This window comes from Pangasianodon hypophthalmus, chromosome 23 (assembly GCF_027358585.1).
Source record: "Pangasianodon hypophthalmus isolate fPanHyp1 chromosome 23, fPanHyp1.pri, whole genome shotgun sequence".
NCBI classification, from domain to species: Eukaryota; Metazoa; Chordata; class Actinopteri; order Siluriformes; family Pangasiidae; genus Pangasianodon; species Pangasianodon hypophthalmus.
In genome coordinates, this window is record NC_069732.1 from 11,596,052 (window position 1) to 11,621,292 (window position 25,241).

The following is a 25,241-nucleotide window of genomic DNA, read 5'->3' on the forward strand; positions in this document are numbered from 1 at the left end:
CTCAACATATCCAGGCCTTCATTCTCTCCATCTCTTGTATCCAGGCCTCTGATATCAGCTCAGGAGGTTTCAAGTTTCTCATCAGACTTCCAGATAAAGATATCGGCTTATTATTTATAGAAGCGCTGCTGCATATTTCATGAGGAGAAGGGATAGCTTCTCTTGAGATATGCTACAGCATGCTAAAGACATTAATGGACACATCATGTGTCAATCATGTGTCAATATGGCAGATTTAATGATTTTAGGTTAAGTTTTAAAAGATTCTGCATCCATTGATGTATTGGCTGACCAACTGACTAACAATCTGAAATCTTAAGCTCCAAGGAACCTCCAGTGTTCCCAGATTCTTATTTATTACTCATGTAAAAATACACATAAAAGATTAATAAACATAAACAGCATGGACTGTTCTCTCTCTCTCTGCACCCTTCTGAAATATTGCAGTCACATGTCACTGAAATCTAAATGGTTGCATAAAAACAATTTATAGCAGAGAACAGTATACTTTTAGGGAAATATTTTCTGATTGTGTTATATTGTTGTTTCAGAAAATGCCCTACGCAGCCTGTTGGAAGCACTGACGAGCCCACCGTACGCTCCCATGCAGCACCTGGAGAGAGAACAAGCTCTGGCTAAACAGTTTGCAGAGATCCTGCACTTCACTCTTAGCTTTGACGAGCTAAAGGTGAGATTAATGCGCAGCATCCTTCTCTCTCTCTGTGCTTTGTCGATGATGTGAAGTCGATGTGCTGTGTAATAAATAGCCATTTTTACAGCATCGTGAACAGGCTGTATGATTATCAGATGTTCTGAAAAAGTTGTCTTGTCTCCAATAGATGACAAATCCAGCCATTCAGAATGACTTTAGTTACTACAGGAGGACCATAAGCAGGAATCGACTGAACAATCAGCAGGTGCTGTGCCAAAATAAACTTTCAACCTGAAGTTTGGACATGTTATCACGCACATACACACTCATGTTCACTGTCTGAACAAAAAATATTTATCTCTCCTGCAGTTAGAGGCAGAGAATGAAGTCAATAACGAAATGGCCAATCGGATGTCTCTGTTTTATGCAGAAGCGACACCTATGCTGAAAACCTTAAGCAATGCCACAACTAAGTTTGTGTCAGAGGCAAGTATTTAGAACTGCTCTGGAGTAATGATTTGAACTGTATAGACAAATTTATCTTTAAAAAATGGTGTATTATAAATACATTGTATTGTATTGTATTGCTATTGTATTATCCACGTATTGTATACTGCAGAACAAAACTTTGCCTATTGAAGACACCACAGATTGCCTGAGCACTATGGCCTGTGTGTGCCGGGTCATGCTGGAGACTCCGTAAGTTCTTCCTTTTTAAGAAAACCCACATAAATTTTTCCCAGTCCAGATATGGTTTTGGTTAGAAAGGACCAAATGTAAGAAAAGATAAAGAATTTTAACCACAGTAGGAAGACCGTCTAGGAAAATGCTTGTAAATGAGATTAGCATGACCAGGATAATGACACATAAACCAACAATTATTGGAAATAATTAATGGAAATAAATTGGAAAAACATCATATTTTTTTCTAGCACAAAAAAGAAAAGTAAAAAGCTTTGCATTAGTATTCAACCCCTTTAAAAATTTCAATACTTTAATGTTACAACCTAATATAGAAATGGACATATTTGGGATTATTGCCATTTGATTTTCACAGTATACCATAACTAACAAATGTTAGACATATTAGGTACAATTATTTTTATTGTGAGAAAGGTTAATTAAACAAAGCAACAGATATTTAAGTATTCTCACCCCCAGAAATCAATACTTGGTATAACCACATTTGGCTGCAATTGCAGCTACTTCTGGAAAATGTCTCTATCAGCTTTGTACATCTGGATGCTGATATGTTTGCCAATTCTTCTTGCCAAACTTAAGTCTTGTCGCATTCTCAATTGGATTGTGGTATGAGCTCCGAATAGGCTGTTTTAAAACATTCAAGTTCTTGGTTTACAACCATTCCAATGTAACTTTTCGGGTCATTCTCCTGTTGGAAGGTGAACCTCCTCTGCAGTCTAAAGTCTCGTGTAGACTGGAACAGGGTTTTTTCCTAGGATTGCCCTGTATTTGGCTCCATCCTTCTTCCCACAACCCTGACCAGTTTCCCAGGTCCTGGTATTGAAAAGCATCCCCACAACATGATGCTACCACCAACATGCTTCAATGAGGAGATGATACACTCATAGTGATAACTTTTGTTGGGATTCTGCCAAACATAGTGATTTGTGCCAAGGCCGAAAATTTTTGTTTCATCAGACCAGAGAACATTTTTCCACCTTCTTCAACATGGCATTTGGCAACAATTCAAAATTTTGGGCTGTTTTGTGTAGCATAATACACAAAATGTATCATGGCATAATAAATGTATCATGGCATAATAATCCCAAATTAAATCCATTTCAGTTCTAGGTTGTAATTCAAAATATGGAAAAGTTTAAGGGGGTGAATTCTTAGGCACTGTAAATACTGTAAAATGTTGAAAGAAATTGAAAGCACTGAAATCTTTCCTTCAGGTTATCTAACAATGTTTTTTTTCCTCCAGCTAGCTGGCTAAAATGTTAATTGTGAATTGTTAATTGTGGTTAATTGTGGCTAACTAACAGGTACTACTAACGGTTGCTAGCAATACTTTTAGCTAGCCACTAAAACAGCAATTAACTTCTTGTTTATAGCTCTATAACTATATAATACTATAATATTTTGGGGTCACTACTAACTTCAAAAAAGAATAATCTTTCCTTTTTTCCTGAAAACCCAGTGAATTACTCTAAGACAAATCTCCCATCATCAGATACAAAAACATGTGCATTTGTAGAACTTATTGTATAGATCCACTTTGACAGAAAATTTAATTAAGCTGCTAAATATAAATCTTACTGAAGAATGCATGTAGATAAAATTAATCAGAGCATAGCCACTCACTGAATGTGTTTAGATAAGATTTTGTGCTGGTCAGAAAAAAATAAAACTAAAAGAACAGTGAAACATCTTTGGTCTTTTGCCTTTCCTTATATTTTGTTGTGTCAAAAATTCAGACATCACTTCCTGAATCTTGTCTAAATCAGTCTTCATTAGCTAAAATACAGGTCAGTGATAGCAACAGGACGATGAATCTAGCTGTTTTTCTGTGTATTTAGGGAATACCGGTGCCGTTTCACCAACACAGACACTATGCTGTTCTGCATGCGTGTTATGGTGGGTGTCATTATCCTCTACGACCACGTTCACCCCGTGGGTGCCTTCGCTAAAACCTCCAAGATTGACGTAAGACACATCTTTTTTTTTTTTTTTTTTTGCTGCAGCTACATTATGGCTCTGTTTCATTTATATCCATTCACTTATTTTACACTCTTAGAAAAATGGTTAAATCTAGAAGCCTAAAGAGTTTTTCAGTTTGGGGAAACCAATAAAGGTTCTATGTGGAACCCTAGAACAGAGGACTTCCCTTTTAGAGAAGGTTCCAGGTAGAACAAGCACTTAACTATCCAAATCCCCTATTCCTAAGAGTATACTTTCATAGTAATGTGGGGTAACAGATTAAGTGTGTGTGTGTGTGTGTGTGTGTGGCAGAATTGGTTATTCAGGAGCAGATAGATGTGTTCACTGTCACAGTAGGAGTGAGGATCAGAAGGAGTTGACCTTTCTCTAACACTGTCTGCGTGTGTGTGTGTGTGTGTGTGTGTGTGTGTGTTGTGCAGATGAAGGGCTGCATCAAGGTGTTGAAAGAGCAGCCTTCAAACAGCGTGGAGGGACTGCTGAATGCACTGAGGTGAGTAGGAGTGTATGGATCATGTATGTACAATATTGTTTTTAGTTGATACAAAGAGTAATGAGAATAACAGAAACATGCTTTTCAAATATTATTGTGAGATTACATTATTTGTCATAAATAATGCTGTTTCTAAAATTAAATTGTAGAGATTTTTTTACTTGACTTTTAACTCTCTGTTCATCTTAAGGTACACAACAAGACATCTAAACGATGACAGCACCTCTAAACAAATCCGTGCTCTGCTTCAATGAGGGGAGATGCCTGGAGAGAGAGGGTGGAAATGGAGCGAGTATGAGAAAGGGAGAGAGAAACAGATGAAGAAGGAAGTTGCTGACAGAGAAAAAAGTATGAAAGCTAGAAGTTTTTGGGTGACACACCCACAGAAACCTGTTTGTTTACATGAATGAAATGCAAAATGTCAATTTCAAAAACCTAAATAGGGAAAAATGGAAAAAAAGTATATATAATATATTGTCAGTTGTTCATCATGTCTTTGATTTTGTAAAAACATGAAAAGAGATTATAGAAATATATATATGTAGGTATATTAAAATTAAAAAAAAAAAAAAAAAACAGCTGAAACAGAACCATGGCTTACCAGATGAGAACATTTAAGAAAAAAAAATCCATATATTAAAGCCCTACGATCAGAAACAAAAACAACAAATAAGGTCCATATAACTATGTACTTCTGCAGATTATTTTTGCACATAGATAATCCCCTTAATAATTATAAAGATTTTGAAAATGGCTTCACATTGTATAGTGTATAGTGTGTATAGTGCCACTCAGTCTCCATGCATTTAAATTTTATCTTTATCTACACCGTGCTTCTTCCAATTCATTCTACAGGAGTATTTAAATACTGCACTCCCTTTCCAAGTTTCAGTTACAGAATCAATTTGTGAATCATCCATGCTATTTCTGCAGAACTCAGTACCTATAAAACAAGACACTTGCATTGCTGTAAATACTTGAAAAGCACAGGTTAAGGATTTTTGTTTGACTTATTCACTAGTGCTGTACAGCAATACTGAACTAAAATTACAACTGCAAAAGCAGTTTAGAATAAGCTGTGTTGTGCCAATATAGAATGAACAGTGATCAGTTCATGAACAGAGTAAAGGCCTTAGTGAGGTGTACATGTAAGGCACTGAATTAGGAATTGTTCTGCTTCGGGAAACTTTGTGAGAAGGAATTGTAAGAAAGCCATGAAACTCTATTTCAGAAGCCACTCACATTTCACGCAGCACTGTAGATACTATCTCTGCAACCATCTCATCTGAGGACGTGTAGTTTATCAGGAGTCTACTACATATTGAGTGAACTACAGGTCCCAATTAATCAGCCGCTTAACACCAACCTCTTAGTAGTACACCACTAAAACACACACTTATGGTGTGTTAAATCTACTGATCAGAAATACCAGAAAATCTGACCATGACATTGCCTATTACTGTACTCAAGTTCAAGTTCTGGGCACATTTATTCTTGTAGAAAACTGGAAATCAATCACTTATTACTTATACTCACTTGCACACACACACAAATACACAGACACACATGCACACACACAAAGGGCGTACAGCTGAAAAAATTTAGAAAGTTTTGGTGTAAATAAGTGAATAAGCGGAGGATTTTCCACCAGCCATCTAAAAGGCCATGGAACTGATGCGCTTAAATTCAACTAGAGAATGTTTCTTTTAGTAAGATGCAATTAAAAAAAAGATCATGTCATAAACAAGTGAATATTTAAAAAATAAATTATTTAATAAAATTAAGATGCAACAAATGCAGTGTTGTATTTCGATGTCTATAGCCCTTAGTTTAACTTAATTTGATCTGACAGAATATTTTTTATACAGGGGTATGTTCACAAACATATTCTGTATAAATAAATAGATGGCATGCTGTACAACTTCAGATGAAATTGTGTAAATACGGTGTTTTTATTCATTTTCAAATGTTCAGTGACTGAATTGGGTGTGTGTTGTGTCTAAGAAACCTTGCATTTGGCTTGGACTATTGGACTTGCTGTAGTCATAGGTTCCAGCTCTTCAACTTCATACTGGCGGAGAAAGTAATGGGCAAGTTCGATGGGGGAGGGAGGGGACTGTCCATTTGCTTGTTATTTTGTACATTTTGTGCAACAATAAACTTGTCATTTATTAAGTTCAGTTTTGTTTGTGATCTTCTGCTCACTTCCTCTTGCCTACAGACAGAATTACGGAACCACTGTAGCACTGTGCATAAATATCACATTTCTCTGCTGCATTATGAATGTAGAATGTGGAGTTAATGTGGAATTAATCACTATTTCACTTGAACAATAACCCTAAGTTTACACTAGCAAACATCAAAATGAAAGGTGCCCAATTATTTCTGTGTAGTTGTGCAACACAGAGTCACCATCTCAGCGATAGCGGCGAAAGACAAAGCAGCAGTGCGTCAAGCGTCATTTCCACTGAGAGTTTCATTAATTCTTTGCAAACTGAACTTTGGTAAAGCAAAGCGATTAATGCATTATTTATTTCATGTTTAGCCTTATGAGCTGTGAATAGCTACTACCATTTCTCTTCAGAACTAGACAAACCCTGGACAGTTGAGCAGTGGCGTCTCATTCATGGGGCCGCCATTCAACAAATGTTAACATTCATGAAGTCATTCACAACTCCATACACTTAAAACTACATTGAAATACTAATTACCTCTTATGAGTAACCAGTGATTTTTTTAATTTTGTTTTTTGACAGAGAGAAACCAATGCTCCTTCAATTTGCTTGCCTTTTTAGATGTTGTGCAGTTGAGGTGCAGCAGTTTACTTTCCATAGAGTTATTATTACACTTAGTGATCAATACTGCCACAAGTGCTAACAGAGGTCCATTGGGGCAAGAATCACTCTGCCCCATGTTCAGGGTAGAAGCGGCAGACAGGACAGTTGCTAAATTAGGCTGGTTTAAAAATTCCCCTGGGAAGCCAAGATCTTGTTTTATAGCAAATAATCAAAATTAAATCTGATAAATTTCCACAAACAAAGTGTAAGTGAATACAGTATGTCTAAACGTGTCTCACTGTTCCAGTGCTGCTCATGTAGGGTTACAGTGTTAAATGATGCAAATGTGCATATGCATAACAAAGCAACTGGAAGTCATTCATTGTCAGTAAGAGCAGGCAGTTTTCAGCAACAGGAGGCAAAGCTACGATTAGCGATGTGAATTAGGCAGGTGAATTGTAGGTAGGTCCTAAAGTTGTGAGTGGGGAACTGAAGAAACATCGGACTACACACGTCTCACTATTGGTCTGAGGAATTATTCAAGACAATGGTTTGAATTTGGTGCTTTACCACGTTATAGGAAATCTGCATATGAGAAAATCTCAAATCTTGCCATGTTGTTGCTTTGAATCTTACCACTGTAGAAGAAATCTTGGCTCGGTGTCATGCACATGTACTGCATCACATTTTAATGTTCCACACATTATCTTTAGAGAAAAGCACAAATTACTTAACAGTATTAATTCAAGAACTCGAAATACAAAAATTGAGATCATGAATAAAGTAAATCGCCCACACACATCACATGTTCCTGATCTCAATTTATTATATCATGGCCATATTTAACTATAAATCACACTGAAAAAAATGAGTACATCATACACATGAACAAAAAAAGATCCTTTTGTGGCCTCTCTAAGGGTCTATAATAACTGGTAGAAAACATATAATGTTTAGAAAATTGCAAAGCCTTCCTTGACTTTATATCACTAGAGGACAGTACAATTCATGTGTTGCATGGATAAAGGCAAGTTCATGTCATGCACACCACATAGTTACATTTGCATGAACAAAATTACTGTATTGCTGTTCACAGTGATGCCATATTGTAATACTGGCTGTGGTTTGTTCATGCACATGCTCAAACAACAACAAAAAACATACTTTTATATGTAGCATAGCCCAGAAATCGACATGTTGGAACAGCTGAAATAGTCTCTACACCCACAAGGGGGCAGTAGAGTATTAAGAACCCATGCAAATATGAGGCTATAACCAAGCATTATATCTTAAGATCTGTTCAACATTCAATACACTTGGTAAATTTGGTAAGTCTATTAAGCAGATGTTTCTTTGCTGTTTCAACATTTCATTACTTTTAATGTCACAATATGTGTTGTCTAGACATAGGGATTGGATCAGAGATCTGCAAGCAACCTAGAGGAGAAAAATACACTAGAGGAAAGATATGGTGTCTGTATAGTCATTACAAGAACTCCTCCAGGGGAAGATTATGAAAGAGACTCCATCTGGAAATAATTTGAGAGACTACCATCAATACTGTTGGAAATGAGTTCTGTCCTGTATCATACAGGTTGCACAGTCACAGTCACATACCATAGGAAACTGGAAACGTCTGCCTCTTTATCCACTTTTTGATAAACTGCAACGGTGTGCGTAAATTTCCTAATACATGGTGCTCGCAGATTCTGCAGATATACAGAACAGAAAAGAATCTCTAGGAGAGAAGAGTCACTGCAAAAATCAGTACAAAGTTATTCAGACTAATCACCTTTATTCTATGATGAAGCTTTTCTATCCTGACGGTGGTAGTGATGAGCTCACCCCCAAACACAGGGCAAGAGGGTTCACTGGATGGTTTGACGAGGATGAAAATGATGCAAATCAAATGCTATGGCCTTCACAGTCACCAGATTTAAATCCAATTAAACACCTATGGGAGATTTTGGATCTTTTGGAAGAATGGTGTTCATCCTCTAGTAAAGTTCCCGAGACTTGTGGAATCTGTGCCAAGGTGCATTGAAGCTGTTCTGGCAACTCGAGGTGGCACATTACACATTTTATGTTGGGTTTTCCTTAATTTGTCACCCATCTGTACAATTTTCCCCAGCATATGTATTTAAATAGTGTTAAATATAGTATATTTGAATATAATTGCTATTGTAGTACATAAAGTGTGTTAGTTAGTTGTCCTCAAATGTTGAAATAAAGAAACTTGTAAGCCTATTTCTGTCTCACATACATTATAGTACATATAGCCTAGCCATAATGTTAATAAATTTTATATATCATAATAATATTGATTATATATCAATATTTTTTAAGATTTAATTATATTATATATCAATATTATGTAAAATATATGAAAAACTGTGTAAGTAAATCCAAAAAAGTAAAAAAAGGTAATTAAAAAAAGAAAATGAAACTTTCTATCCCCTGCGAATGCTCTTTTAATGCAGATATAAAACTAAAACCAACTTGGCAGTTTTCATCCGTTTAAAAAGGGCCCATGTTGCGCACATTTTCACATGTTTGTCATGAATTTATCATGAATTTTTAACATGAATATTTTCCAAACTTAGTCATTCATGTTCAGGGTCAGTGTGGATCTGGAACCTGAGCATGATGCACCCTGGATGGCGCTCCAGGGCATCCATCCAGGTCATCACAAACACACGTGCTCAAATACTCATTCACATAATCATCTTGGCTGAAATGAGCTGAACAAATGCTTAATCTTGGGCTGAAATCCTTTGAGACGTCAACAAAACCAAAACCCTTTAGCCACACTTATCTGATATCTGGAAAGATCCATTTGCCCATTGACAGTCATGAGCATCGATACATTTAGTTTCCCTTCAGTGTGACTGTGTGGGGCCAAAGTGCTGTAGGACGAATACATAAACATGCTCATGGTAGTGACATCACAACTATGAGACTTTCACTACAGGCTAACCTTGCCATTGCTGTAGATACCCTTGAGGACCCAGAGGTCCATTATTTTGTAAATAAAGTGTCTTTTTGTGCATCTCAAGTCCTTTGCTGTAATGGAACAGCCAGCAACAGTGTGTGAGTCAACTAATGTGGTTTTATAAATATTGAACAGCTGTTGGTCAGATTTATTCAAATTTCTCTCCAGTCAGGACTATTTTAAGCATAACATTATGGTTGAGTTGTTCATGTTGTACAGGAGTTGGCAAGAAACGTTACTAGTAAGTAATGTTAAGTATTCTAGGTGATGCCATGTTTAATACACGATTAATTCTGGGAACAAACTGACCTTGCTACAACATCTGAGGGAGATATGACTGCGACAGTAATGCTTGCTAACAAATTTTTACACTACCACTGAAGAGAGATGCAATATGGTGTAAAATTTATTAACATTTGAATGTGTGGGCAAACAGAACAGGAACAAATCCACTGATGGACAAATGGCTAATATTATTCCAGGAAAAAAATCATTTTAGGACTGGTCTGAACTGTTTTTCATTCATCTGAGGAAAGGGGTAATAAGTGAGTGAATGAGCAGCTTGGTTTCCATAGTGACTAGTGGCGTCCGCTTAGTAGTCCAATGAGCTGAATCTCCTGTGAATGCAAATATTCAAGGAAAAGCCCAGCGTTTCCACTTTCATATCAAGCTTTAATCAAATAATAGTTTCCTGGGTTAAGTGTTGTTATAAGCATACAATTATTATTTAAACATTGACGGTAATCTGATTTTAATGCATTATTAAAATCTGATTATGAATATTTGTTACAATGAAAGATCTGAAGGAGGAAGAATAATAGATTATACAGCTTAACCAAAGCCAAAAACCCACCATACACCAGCTGTGTTTAACATCATTTCAAGAATCAGTGTGAGAAAAGTTACTTCATGTTACTTTTATTGTCTTGTGTCTATTGTTCTGGTGTGTGTATTTATTGTTCTGGAATCATCTCACACTGTTGTCCTGCGTACTGTTCTGTGTTGCACCATGGTCCTGGAGAAACAACATTTCGTTCCAGCGTATACAAGCTATAGAGAGGAATGACAGTAAAATTATTATTATTATTATTATTATTGTTGTTGTTGTTGTTGTTGTTGTTAGTAGTAGTAGTAGTAGTCATTTTAACTCTTAAATACAGCTGAGTGCAAATGTTTGCATCCCCCATTTTTTAAAATAATATTGGGAAAAATTTACCTACAAAAAGTTTTTGTATCTACAAATACAAAATCTTCAAGAAGTTACAACTGAACAGTGTCCTGCAACAAGACACCAATCCACAAGACAAAATCAACAGAAAAAATATTTTGAAAAGCAAGAAGTCAAAGTTTTATGACAACCGTCTGAGAATCCAAGCGTGATTTAGCGAAGATGGTGTGACATCTGGCAGAATTATAACAAAGATGTGAAGAAGAATTGGGAGGAGGGTGTCAACATTTACACTTAACTCTTATTTGTATTGAGATATATCATTTGACCATTTTCTTTCTTGTGACAATGAAGGAATATTTGTGAAATATAACTCAGACTAGTCTAGTTGGTGTATATTAAATGTCTTTGTCTTCTTCGTTTTGTCCTAAGGGTATGCAATATTGGGCACCCAGCTGTAGAAGAAAAGATAAATCCAGTTTCCCATGACATAGACCCTTAAACTAAGTGAACATGTTTGGACCTGTCCAGTGTTCCCAGTTAAGATATAAGTATTATATAAGGAAGAGACAGAGTGAGTGCTGACTGCAGCTGCCTATCGCTAATGGGAAGCCCCTGGGCTCTGCACTTGGGAAGTTTCCAGGTAAATTCAGGAGCAGTGGGTCCGTTGACAGGAGCAGGGCCAAAATAAACACACAAGCTGAAATATGAGAGCGGGCCGTTAGCAAGCCCACACCAGAGGGAAGTACTATAGAAAGTTAGCAGGAAGCTAGTGGTGGTTAGTCAAGCCCCAAACAGTTACTCTCTCATTTGCCTGATGTGTTTCACAACAACAGCTCAATAATTTTGGAGCAGTTGACATGTAGTGTGCACTTATTGTGCTTTTTTAACAGAATGGGCTAAGCCTCCGTTACCTGTTATTCACTTGAGTGGTGAGCACACATGCTTTGCACACCTGTATGCCACCTTTGCCCGCTTTGACTCTATTGTTGCAGGTAAATCCGGGCCATGTGGCAGCAGCTTTATGGCAGTACCACCTGCGGATATATTTTCAACAGCCTCACTGTACCTGACCTCCATACTCGACACACAAACTCCAAAAAGAGCAGGTGTGTTTATATCTCAAACCACCCATGAGGGTTGGAGATGGTAGTGCTGGTATATATTTCCTTATACAAACACACACATGGACCACTTCACCTGTATTCAGACACTAAAGCTAATTACTCTCTCATGGGAAAGAAAATAGTAAGCAAAGAAGTAGGATAATTTCCTTAAACCTAACATCAGGCCAGCACATTTACTTAAAGTATTATATTACCAGCTGACATAAGCAGCAGTTAAGGCTCTAGGCCACTGATCAGAGGGTTGATAGTCTAAATATTGGCACTGCCAAGCTGCCACAGTTGGGCCCTTGAGCTTAACTGCTCAGCTTAATTAACTGTAAGGCAGTTTGGATAAAAGTGTCTTGCAAAAAGTAAATTATCAGTCCACTGTATGAAAAAAATGCATGGTAATCCTTACTGGAAAATAGGAAACAGTTAGGGTTGGGTACAGAGCACAAAACCGGGGCATAACATTATTTGACAGGTACAGCAAGAATATACATACAATACTGTGCAAATGTCTGCAATCAAATGCTGTAAAGCAAAGTTGCCTTCAAAAATAATGAAAGGTAATACTGTCTATGTAAAAAAAAATTCTAAAGAGCAGTAAACCATATTAAACTAAACAAAGTCTATATTTTTATGTGATAGCCCTTTGCTTTAAAAAAAAAAAAAAAAAGTCAGTAGTCTCAGTTACAGTGTGTGCAGTTTTATAAGGAAACCAGCCACAGTTCTTCTGGAGACTTTGACTGTCACACTCGCTTCTTATTGTTGCAGCAAAACCCAGCAGCCTTTTTTTTTTTTTTTTTTTTTTTTAATGTTGTCTGTAGTGTAATTTGTTGATTTCTTTACCGACATACAAACATTTTACTGTAACATTTAATTTTGGAAAAGTTTTGTGTTTGGAAATATAAAAAGTTTTTGTACTGAGTAAATAATGCCAAAGTCGTAAAATAAACATCTAGAACAAAATTTGTACTTAAAAAAAAAAAAAAAAAAAAAAGTTTGTAAGATTTTTGCACAGTACTATATATAATTAAAAAAGACGAATACAGGGAATAACTGCAGTGTACTTCAGTAAAGATGATTAAAGTTTGGTGTAGTACAGTTTCCAGTAAAACAGAACTTCCGTCCATTCTCTGTACCGCATATCGCAGGGTCGCAGGGAGTCTGAAGCCTATCCCAGGGGACTCGGGGCACAAGGCGGGGGACACACTGGACGGGGTTCCAAACCAGCACAGGGCACTATCACACACACACACCCATCCACTCACTACGGACAGTTTAGAGATGCCGATCAGCCTACAACGCATGTCTTTGGACTGGGGAGGAAACCGGAGTACCCGGAGGAAACCCCCAGTAAACTCTGTATACTGACCTCATACGACTTTTTAATGTCCATGATAAAACTGCATTTGATCAAAATATCGATCAAAAGCTGATGTGATGATACATCTTGGGTAAAATGTTAATTCTTTAGTATTGGATGGAGACTGACATGCCTGATTAACCCTGCGGTACAACAATTCACAAATTCAAACTGGACTCATAAATAAAAGAAAACAAGATTACATGGCTTTCTAAGTTCCTCTGTTGATGCTAAACCAGTAAACAAACAAGCTCGTTGCTAAATGTGTGTATATAAACAATAGGAGGGACAACTGTCCGTCTTGCAGCTCCAGCTCCTGGAGATTAAATCTGTTTTGCTCATCACATAAAGCGCCCGCATGTGCACGCTTGAGAAGCGTGGCGATGAAAGAGTTAACGCTGCGGCGCGCTCTGTCGTTAGCCCCGCCCACCACATAGTGCCTCATTTGCATGTTGAGCATTTGGCGGGAAAGCCGTCCTCGGCTGTGTCTTTGTTGCCGGAGCCCCGCCCATGCGCCCGGCTCGAGTGGCGGGAAACTGCAGCGCGCTAAAACTGCAGCGAGAGTGCGGCAGGCAGAGCGCGCGGATCAGACCACGCCCATCCTCTGTTTCCCGCGGCGGCTGAATAGTGAGAAGCCGGCCGAGCACAACCGTACCTAAGAAACGAGCAAACACACACTCAGCTTGGCGTGAGGGGGCAAAAAAAACACACGCCTCACAAACAATTAGGATATAATTCAAGCCAGGAAGATTACACAAACACTGTGAAACACGAGCACGTTAAAAGGGGGTGGATAAGTAGAGTGAGAGCGGGAAAGTGGACAAAGCGCGAGGGAACGCCCAGGTTTTTCCGGGTTTGGGCGCGAGACTGCTGTAAGCAAGGCTAAGCTAACTCTTACCTAGCCAGAGGGGGATTTACTCTTACGACTAAAATAATAACACAACAAAAAAACAAAACAAACAAACAAACAAAAAAACCTACCACAGGTACACCACAGTCACATTGTGTCTTTCTGAAATAATCTTCGAGGCTTTTATATTTTATTAGTTTAGTTTTTGTGTGTCTGAGGGGGTCATTCTGAGCAAATGGCAGACTGTAAACCATCAAACCAACTTGGTACAGGAAAGAGAAACATGGGAGGCCACAGCCAGCAAGCTGCAAGAGCACTTATCTAAAATGTTAGGTAAACACTGCACTACCATCTCTCCCTCTCTCTCTCTCTCTCTCTCTCATATACACACACAGAGTCTCATACACACAAAATAAGTACACAGTGTTCTGTTATTGCATAATAGTCATGCACACTGCAAACACTACTTTCAAATACCTCAGACAAGGCTGTTGTAAACTTTGAGGCACTGAATTAAAACCTGGATAATGTGGCTACATATGTTGTTGAAATAATGTTAATTCTTTTGCAAACATCCTTTACATTCATTTATGTATCTGTTTATCCTGATCAGAGTTGTGGTGGATCCGGAGCCTATCCCGGGAACACTGGGCATAAGGCAGGAATACACGCTGGATAGAACACCGGTCCTTCGCAGAGGACCATGCACACACCTTCACACACTCATTCACACCTGGGGCAGTTTAATTCAGACAGCACAATTCCAAGCATATTTTTGGGACGTAGGAGGAAACCTGAGAACCCAGAGAAAACCCATACAACATGCAGAACGCTGCACAGATAGCAACCTGAGCTTATGGTCAAACAGGGGCTCGGGTGTGAGGCGGCAGTGCTACCATGCCGTCATACGTGTGGCAGGTTCTTGTCAAATCAATTAATGTAGCTGATAATAATCCCCAAATCTTTTCGTCAGGAATTAAAGTACACAATATCCATTTTGAATTAACTTTCCTTGTAAATCGTCAGGGTTGTGCTGCAACACTTCCTTCTTCATTTTGTTTATACACACTGTTATACATGTATACAGTGTGAGCACTGTCTCTCTTGCTCTTTCTCAGACAGACACGTTTGTCTTACTATCCTTGTAAGGACCTTACATTGACATCATTATGAATGCAGCTAATTAATAATAGTAAAGGGGCGCCATATCATGCATGACCCTGTGCTCTGACCCCAACTTCCTAACAAGCTTGGATATGCAAAGAAAAGAATTTCACTGTACTGTAATATATGGCAAATAAAGTCTTCTTTGGCATCTTCTTTTAATTAATGCTTAAGTAAAGCACATTTCCTTGTGTGGACGATGCAAATATCCCCAAATGGTCAAAGCTGTGAGACATTCCTAGCTATGAGGGGCCCCGGCTCAGCCCTAGCCTTCATAGTTTTGACAGCCCCAAAATTAAAAGTGTGAAGCATGAGGCCATGTTAAACAGAAATAAACAAGACTTCACTTACACAAGAGTGTATATATTACATATATTACATTATATGCACAGAAACAGTTTTGTACAACAGCTGTATTCTGCATAAAACTTCAGTAAAACACTCAAATCTTATAGATGTTAGGCCATCAGGAATGACGTAAGACCATAAAGACACGTGAAGGCTGTGGGTAAACTGAAGTTTAAAGCTCTTTCGGTATATGTGGTGGTGCTTCCGTACAGCTGAGCGGCTGCCTGCTCCTCCACTTCCTGTCTGTAGAAAGGGCTTCAGTAGGCCACTGGGAAAACAGGAAGTCAAACAGGAAGAGCGGCAGAACAGGGAAGAAAACAGAAAAACGAAAAAGGGGAGCGTGGCCCACACATTTCATAATCACACAGGAAATCTGCAGGCCTGTAACAATCTCTCCTACACACACACATACAAACACACTCACTGAAAACATTGTATACAATGCAAACAAACCATTTACTAAATACACTTGGAAACAATAGACATACACAGTGTAACAGATGGCACTCTTGTATAATATCAGTCATAATCATGGGCATGACAGGTTTTTTTTCTCCCCACACATTTGCTCACACACACCAGGCATGAAGCCAGATCAGCCTCTCTTAAGGTATTAGATCTGGAGAGTGTTTGTGCCAGCTGTATTGAGAAATCAGCTACATGGCCTCTCCACTGCTCTCTTGGGAGATTTTTATCCCTAGATATTGGAGCTGTCAAGTATCTTTAAAAATCACATTCAAATTTTAGTTAATTAAAAGATTTAGTATGTAAATGCATTCAAGTAGGAATTAACCTATAATTTCAAACTGCAACAGACAGAATAAACAGAAACTTGTGAAAATTGTCTTTTTTTAAGCAAAGAAAATCAAAAAGTGAGTATTTTATCATAAACCCTAAAGTGCCCCCCCCCCAATCTATTTTCCCACAATAATGTTTTTTTCTTAGGTAACCCAAGATTCTCTTGACTTTTAACTAGACCTGGACATTTCGAGCCTTTTTAAACTTTTCATATCCTAAAGAATGAAGTAAACATGTTGCCTGTATGTCTTTGGACACCTTAATGAGGCACATTCAAACAACTTACGTAGACCACGTCAAAGGGGGTACAAACTTTTAAGGCTGCTTACGTAGACCCAGCTACATGTATTAAATAAAGATACACCAGTAAATGAACGTAGAGTTCTGTTTAGTTAAAGGTTAATTTTTTCACCTAGAGACCAAGGGGGTGCTGGTTTGCCCTTAACTGTAGAGTCAGTAAGTAAAGAATAAAACACAAAAAGGTGTTATCACTTACACTATAATAGCTATAAACAGTTGTTCTTTCACCAGCGGCTCTAGTTTCCTTCTCTTGAAGTTAATAAAACAAAATGTGCAGCTTGTCATATTACCAAGAAACTGCTAGTACAATATCCTCTTTCTAAAGACTTTCCTGTGGTGGAAAAACGTATTAAAAAAAAAAAAACAGCTTTACCTCTACTAACTGCCTCAAAGCACATAAATATTACATAAACATCTCTTTATAGAATGCTTCACCATATCAATGATAATATATTTAAATCTGTTTGTTATTAGGATTAAATCATGTGGAGTGTCTACCAAGTCCCTGTGAATGAGTTACACAAATAATAATGTATTACAATGAACACATTAAAATAATCCTATGATGTTACATACAGCCAGAACTACTGTCAGCGCCATGGTGCTACAAAACGTTCAACAACACCTTCTGACCAATCAGAATCAGGAAAAAGGGGTAAGATAATGGCATTGTAGAGTCTATGTAGTGCACTATAAGCCCAATAAAACATATTCAGCTACAGAAAAACAGTAGAAAACAGCCTTAAAATATAACTATATGTTTGGAAACTAAACAAGGAAGATACAGGGTGCAAATGAATATCAGTGTTAATATCATCAACTAACCACACATTTCTTAAGAGCATGAACAATGCCATGTTAGTTGACAGATTTCACTATATACAGGCACTATAATGCTGTTATATAATGCTGTTCTATAGTGTGGTATAATAGTCAGTTATAATGCTGAGTTATGTATAGTGAGTAGTGAGTTATAAGTCAAATGTTCTCAATTTTTTCCAAAATGATCTCTTCTCTGCATAATTTTTCTTTCAAACATATGTTACACCGAATCATCTGATGACAGCATGGAGGAAACTGCAGAGTAAATGTACTGTATAGAGAAAACAAATGGACGTTTGTTCTTATAGAACAATCAAAATGAGTAGTTGCTGGAAATAAGAACAATGATTTATTCTAAGAGAGGCAAATAGAAGGTTCTAAATAGAAGATTAATTAACAAAATGTTGAACACTTTTGAGTTCTGATCTGGTGTTTCAGTAAACATCTATTTTTAACTTTCAGTGTAACAAATGGACTTTTTGAACAGTCAAAAAACATACTGATAAAACGTTTGAAACAGAAACATTGTTAAACAGTTCTGACAAGACAGGATCTTTTGGTAAGCTTCTGTCTGAGTGTTTTGGTGTAATAAAATGAAATGTTTTTGCAATGAACCATTATTTATGTAATTTGCCTTTATTAATATTTCATGAAAATGTATTATTATTATGTATTATAACGATAATTCCATGGTGTTGCCCTGGCAGTGAGTGGGGTTGGTTGGTGTAATCTTCTTAATTCTTCATCATCTTCAATTTAATTCTTCTGAGTATTAAGCTGGACTGTTTCTATTAATTTATAAAGAAGGAGAACTCCATCAACCATGTAAACCCTTTAAACGCTATTTGATTAGGTCAGTCATATCTGTCATGAACTCATACAAGTCATCTTATTCAAGCTAATGAACACCATTCAAATAGATTTCTATATCAAGGAAAGTGAATTTGGTCTGTCATGGGTTTAAATGATGACGAATATAATACTCAAACTCAATGTGTATGTAACATGATATCTACTGGATCTGAGGTCATTTTGGCAAAAAGGCATACAAAGGAAAGGTTGAGCCTGATGATTATGCTTACTACAGGTGTGATTATGTTATTGTACTATTATTAAACTGTTACATAAAACCACCCACCTTTTCTTATTGTCAACTTCCTACAGAAAAAGTACAATGTCCTATTCATTACTAACATAAAGAGGTCACAGAAACCGTTGCAGTTTTCTTCTCATTCTGTTGTCATTCTTTCACTGTATGTGTTTAGTAACTGGTTTAAAGAATGGTTTACTAGGCAACTTAATGACCTGGAAGACAGAAAACCATTATAGATACACACTCACAACCACACACACTCACAGAGGGTGTGGTGGTTCCTGAGAAACCAGTTAACTGTTGCTCTGTGGCTGTAATCAGAGCCAACCCGATAAACGATTAGAGAATAAAACAGAGCACAGTGCAATACTGTCACCGAGCAGCAATGACTGTACGTAAACTAAAGGCAAGTTTGCACACAAAAGCATTTCCAGAAGTGTTACTCGGCTGACTCAAGGAACAGACACTTCTATTTTAACCAATGTTTTAAGCCATGCTGACGCTGTTAGGCGTGCATTAGGGATGTCACCCCTTCCTCCATTCTAATAAATTTTTTACTCCCACTTCTGCACGAAGCATGAACTCCACAGAAATCCATTCATTTATATCATACACTCTAACCATCTGTATGCTGTGACATTTATTACAAATTAGAATCTATAACAATTAGGATTTTGCGGCCTGTATTCGCAGAGCAAAAGGTTTATACAGTATTGATCCTCCTTAAACCAACATGGAGAAACATAATAAACACTAATATGCTGTCCATTTACTATGTCTCACTGCACTATAAAATGATTTAACACTAGGTAATATATATTAACAGAAACATGAGGTATTATATATATGCATAAAATCATGCAGTTACAAGTCAAGTGTTTCAGATAATGTTTAAATCAAACATCAGAATGGGGAAAAAATGTGATCTCAGTGACTTTAACCGTGGCATAGTTGTTGGTGCCAGAAGGGCTGGTATGAGTATTTCAGAAACTGCTGATCTCCCAGGATTTTCTTCCACAACATCTCTAGATTTTACACAGAATGGTGTGGGGGGAAAAAAAAAAAATCCAATGAGCAGCAGTTCTGCAGGTGGACATGGTTTGTTGTTGAGAGGTCAGAAGAGAATGGCCAGACTGTTTAAAGCTGACAAGACGGCTATGGTAACCCAATTACTCTTTGCAACCATGGTGAGCAGAAAAGCATCTCAGAATGCACAACATGCCGAACCTTCAGATGGATGGGCTACAACAGCTGAAGACCATATCAGGATCATCAACACTGGACAGTTGAAGATTGGAAAAAGACCAGGCAACATTTAAAAGAACAACAAAACAATCAAGATGTTTTGTTAGCTCAGGTTCTAAGCTTTGTAATGTCTCTTAGAAGAAAATTGTGCTAAGAGTATCCATCTTTGAGTCACTTACTTAGAATTCATTTATAATGCAAGGTTAAGGGCAGTTGCTGAATCTGGTATATTAACATTTATAATTGACTGTATAATTATTTATTATATCAATTATTTACAGACTGTCCAAAAGTCAGCGACTGGGAAAACGTGAAGAGAGTAAGGGTGAGAGATATAGAGCATATGTTGTAAATAATAAATATAAAAGTAGGCATATGTAGTTTTATTCTCATTGGTTCCTGATCTTTTGATTTATGAATGATCTATAAATTAATAATTTATTATAATTAGTCTTACATAAGTGATAATACAAGGCAAATCAAAGTTATAAAATGTTATACTCTAACAATAAATTACTTAGGATGAGAGTGACATGATAGAATGCCTTACCAAAGCTGCTATGTAGTTTTATCCACCTTGAAATTGTGTCAGTGCATAATTCATTTAAAAAAAAAAAAAAAAAAAAAAAAAAAAAAAAAAAAAAAAAAAAGGTAGTGCCATCATTGGAAGAAAGAAATTATACAGATTTAGAGCTGAATTAAACCTTGTCAACATGAAAGCACTTATAGCCGCTATAGACTCCCACTGCTCTTTACTCAGTACAGGGGCATGTTTAAAAAATTCTGCTCTGCAATAATCACATATTCACTACAGATGTGATGAATAGATATTAGGCTAAAGAATCCAGAGTATTTCTTTAAAGTGGTAGACGTTCTAGTAAGAACACTAAGTAGACCTAAATTCCAGGTTCTTGGGAAGAGGCTCAGTCTGCGTGTACTGTTCCAATGCTGCAGGAGACCAGTGATCAATCACCATAGAAAGAGGCTGCAAAGAAGAATGATAGATACAGAGAGAGAGAGTGCGAGTTTTGCAGGAGATCGTAGCTGTGAGTACTCTGCTCCTGAGGTAATGGCCTTGCATTTCCCACAAAGAGTACAGCAAGTCTTTATAAACAGCGAGCTTTTAAAAATGTAAGAACGTGATGTTGCAGACTATCAACAATCTGACCTTGTTTAAGAACAAAAAAAGAGAAAGCGAAAAAAGCAGGGAGGGTGTGAGAAAGAGAACACGTGCAGACAGAGAAAAAGAACACCATGCTCTTGAGAGGCATTCTGAATTCAAACGCACCATTTACAAACCTGACACTGGTAAAAGTTGTTATTATGGATGTACTGAGCTCTTATCAAAGCCTTATGCTTGTATGAGGAATGGAGGAAGATTTATTCCAGTGTGGGCTATCAGCTGTTACTGAGATGTCACTCAACACGGTTTTGTTTTTACTAGATTACCAAAACGTGAATTTGGTGCTGATGTGCCATTTAATTAAACAACCTGAAATTAAACCTGCCCTTTTTTTAACCTTTGACTGGATATGATTAATGTGTAACAAGACATAATTAAAGGACATCATTCATTCATCATTCGTTTTTGTCAGTAATCCTCCACTCAAGTGAAGATTTCAATCTGCTTCTAAATGACATCTGATTTATGGTCTTAACATGTAGTCACCCATAAAGAAAAATATGTCTGAATTTCCATTTTACATTATCTTTTAACAGCTAAAAGGCTCAATAATGAATAGACAGAATGCGTGAAACACGGGATTTCGTTACTGGCTATGGCTTAGACAAACAAATAAATAAAAAAACAAAGTAGATAATATGTTGTGTTATATTTTATTATATGTGAATTTGAATAGGACATACGGTCAAGACAATGCTGCTGAGTGACATCAAGCTGCAGCGCCACTGACTAATCCTCCTGCTGGTGGGCAAAGCCTCAGATTTGGCAAGAAGAATGAGCGAATGTAGAGAAAGTAAAGTTTGAATACAAAAGAATAGAAAAACAAATATTCGGGGGTAATGACTGATTCAAGTAACATTTTGTAACTTTTATAAATGCTTAGTTAATAATGATAATTATATTGTTAATAATTGTTAATTTCATCAAAGTACAAACACAAGTGAACTGTTAATTACCTAATTATAGCAGTCAATGGCAGTTAGGTAATTATGGACAAGACAGATATATACACACACACACACACACACACACAGCTGTCCTTCTATTGTCATAACTATTACTGTAGTTAATTAATGCTATGCCTACACAAAAATTAAAACATTTAAAAAAAAAAAAAAAGAAAAAAAAAAAAAAGAAAAAAAAAAAAAAAGAAGAAGCTTACAGGGTGCCCAAGAGATGCAGAAGAGCGGTCCCCCTATCATCGGAAGATCACAAGTTCGAATGCCATACAGTCAGGTCCATAAATATTGGGACAGTGACACAGTTTTGGTAATTTTGCCTCTGTACACCACCACAGTGGATTTGAAATGAAGCAATCAAGATGTGACTGAAGCGTAGACTTTCAGCTTTAATTCAAGGGGTTTAACAAAAATATTGCATTAACCGTTTAGGAATTACAGCCATTTTTTACAGAGTTCCTCCATTTTCACAGGCTCAAAAGTAATGGGACAATTGACTGATAAGCAGTTTCATGGCCAGCTGTGGCCTGTTTCCTCCTTATATCATGATAAATTAAGGAGATAAAAGGTCTGGAGCTGATTCCAAGTGTTGAATTTGCATTTGGTAGCTGTTCATGGGAACTCTCAATATGCCATCCAAAGAGGTGTTGATGCAAGTGAAGGAGGCCATCATTAGGCTGAAAAACCAAAACAGACCTATCAGAGAGATAGCAGAAACTTTAGGAGGGCCAAATCAACAATTTGGTACATTCTTAAAAAGAAGGAATGCACTGGCGAGCTCAGCAACACCAAAAGGCCTGGGAGACCACAGAAAACAACTAAAGTGGATGATTGCAGAATTCTTTTCTTATTGAAGAACAACCCCTTCACAACATCTAGCCAAGTCAGGAACACTCTGGAGGAGGTAGGCCTATCATTGTCAAAATCTACAATCAAGAGCCACCTTCATGAATGTAAATACAGACGGTTTACCTCAAGATGCAAACCGCTGGTAACACTCAAGAACACAAAGGCCAGATTAGACTTTGCTAAAAAACCTCTAAAAAAAGCCTGACCAGTTCTGATGCAAGATTAACTTGTACCAGAATGATGGGAAGAGAAAAGTATGGAGAAGGAAAGGAAGGGCTCATTATCCAAAGCATACCACATCATCCGTCAAACATGTGGAGGCAATGTTATGGCATGGGCATGTTTGGCTGCCAATGGAACTGGGTCACTGGGGTTTATTGATAATGTGACTGTTGATAGAAGTAGCAGGATGAATTCTGAAGTGTACAGAGCTATACTTTCTGCTCAGATTCAGTCAAATGCTGCAAAACTGATAGGACAGCGCTTCACAGTACAGATAGATAACAACCCAAAACATACTGTGAAAGCAGCCCAAGAGCTTGGAAATTAAATGTTCTTAAATGGCAGAGTCAGTCACCTGACCTCAACCCAACTGAGCTGCTTTTCACTTACTGAAGACAAATCTGAAGGCAGAAACACCCACAAACAAGCAGCAACTGAAGATGGCTGCAGTAAAGACCTGGCAAATCATCTCAAGGGAGGAAACTCAGCATTTGGTGATGTCCATGGGGTCCAGACTTCAGGTAGTCATTGACTGCAAAGGATTTACCTCCAAGTAATAAAAATAATCCTAATATTTATGATTATATCAGTTTGTCCCATTACTTTTTGAGCCAGTGAAAATGGAGGAACTCTGTAAAAAATGGCTGTAATTCCTAAACGGTTAATGCAATATTTTTGTTAAACCCCTTGAATTAAAGCTGAAGGTCTACGCTTCAGTCACATCTTGACTGCTTCATTTCAAATCCACTGTGGTGGTGTACAGAGGCAAAATTACCAAAACTGTGTCACTGTCCCAATATTTATGGACCTGACTGTAGTCTTTCCATGCTGGGACCCAGGTTGACATACTCTATCCCCTGTCTATCACAGCAACACTAGCCAATCATGAGTGTTTCTGAGGTAATGTATGCAGAAGTGGGTAGATAGCACTTTTCTCTGAGCATATTATGCAGCATGAGCAACAGTTTGATAAAGATAGGGTTGGCTGACTTCACGTGCCAGCCTTCACCCTCCCCGACAGGTAGCTGACATATGATAGGGGACAGCTGGCTGGTGGGTGGGAATTAGAATGTCACCAAATTGGGGAATATGGAGAAAAAAATTGGTCATGACTAGATATTTAAAATACAATTAGAACAATATATGTACAGTATATTCATGCTTCGGTCTTCTTTATTTTTATACATTTGAGGTTGTAGCCGCAAAATAACCAAAAAGAAACTACCAGACACAGCCCCTGCTCTTGTATTCGCAAACAGGGTGTCGTGCAAAGTATTCACACTTTAAATGAAGTGAAAATGTGTTGGAAAGTGTAACAGAAATTACATGTCAAAAAAATGACCTCTGTATGATTTTTATGCCACCAGGGCCACCAACTGCCATCCATGTCACAACCAGAAGTATTCTATGGTGTATTGACTTTGAAAGTATTGCGTGATAGATTTATAAATTGGAAAAAATATATATATACACATTTACAATATCTGTTAATACTGAAGTAACACTTCGGGTCCTCATCAACCCGTGACTGACATTCCATGCAGTGATGTGTGAGCAGAAATTAACAGGCAGAGCAAGTGAGAACAACATATTTATTATGATGGTGATTAAACTTCAAAGTTCACTCAGGGCCACGGAGAGGAGCAGGCAGGCTGGCAGCCAACTCAGGAAACACATCACCCAGTCGCCCTGCCAAACACTCTCTATCTTCCTGCTATACACTCACTCACACACACTCACACACACACACACACACACACACACACACACACACACTAAAAGGAAAAGGTGGGTGTGGAAATCAAAGCCCACACAAATCCATTTTTCAGCGCTGGTGCTGATGAAGTCAAGTGCTTACGTGCGTCTTGATGTGGAGGAGGAAATGGTGTATGAACGTCTCTGTCAGCGCTCACTAGACGTTTTATATGTCTAGATTAAGGGGGAAAGATACAAAGGAGAAAACAATGATTAACCCACTGCATGTCTATGTATCCCCACCTTGTCTGATACTGAGTTATCCCACTACACTATGACATACATCACTAGTGACACAAAGCATCCATCATCTCTCAGCATCAACACTGCCAGAGCTTCCAAACACAATCTAAATCACTGACACTGGGAAAGATCCGCCTCAGCACTGCTCTGTTCTACGCAACAATCACAAACCCC

At 37.6% G+C, this 25,241-nt stretch overlaps 1 protein-coding gene across 4 annotated transcripts in view; it reads left to right on the plus strand.

The window, feature by feature from the left end:
* The window catches only part of fam49al (family with sequence similarity 49 member A, like), a 30,052-nt gene extending 24,048 nt beyond the window's left edge, over positions 1-6,004 (plus strand). For all 4 annotated transcript variants that reach the window (XM_026929711.3, XM_053228524.1, XM_053228525.1 and 1 more), the window contains 7 exons: positions 552-688; positions 840-917; positions 1,022-1,138; positions 1,272-1,351; positions 3,193-3,319; positions 3,754-3,824; positions 4,015-6,004. In XM_026929711.3, the coding sequence (XP_026785512.1) occupies positions 552-688; positions 840-917; positions 1,022-1,138; positions 1,272-1,351; positions 3,193-3,319; positions 3,754-3,824; positions 4,015-4,078 (674 nt within the window). In that variant the 3' untranslated portion in view covers positions 4,079-6,004. The remainder of the gene's footprint in view (positions 1-551; positions 689-839; positions 918-1,021; positions 1,139-1,271; positions 1,352-3,192; positions 3,320-3,753; positions 3,825-4,014) is intronic.
* The last annotated feature ends 19,237 nt before the right edge of the window (positions 6,005-25,241 follow it).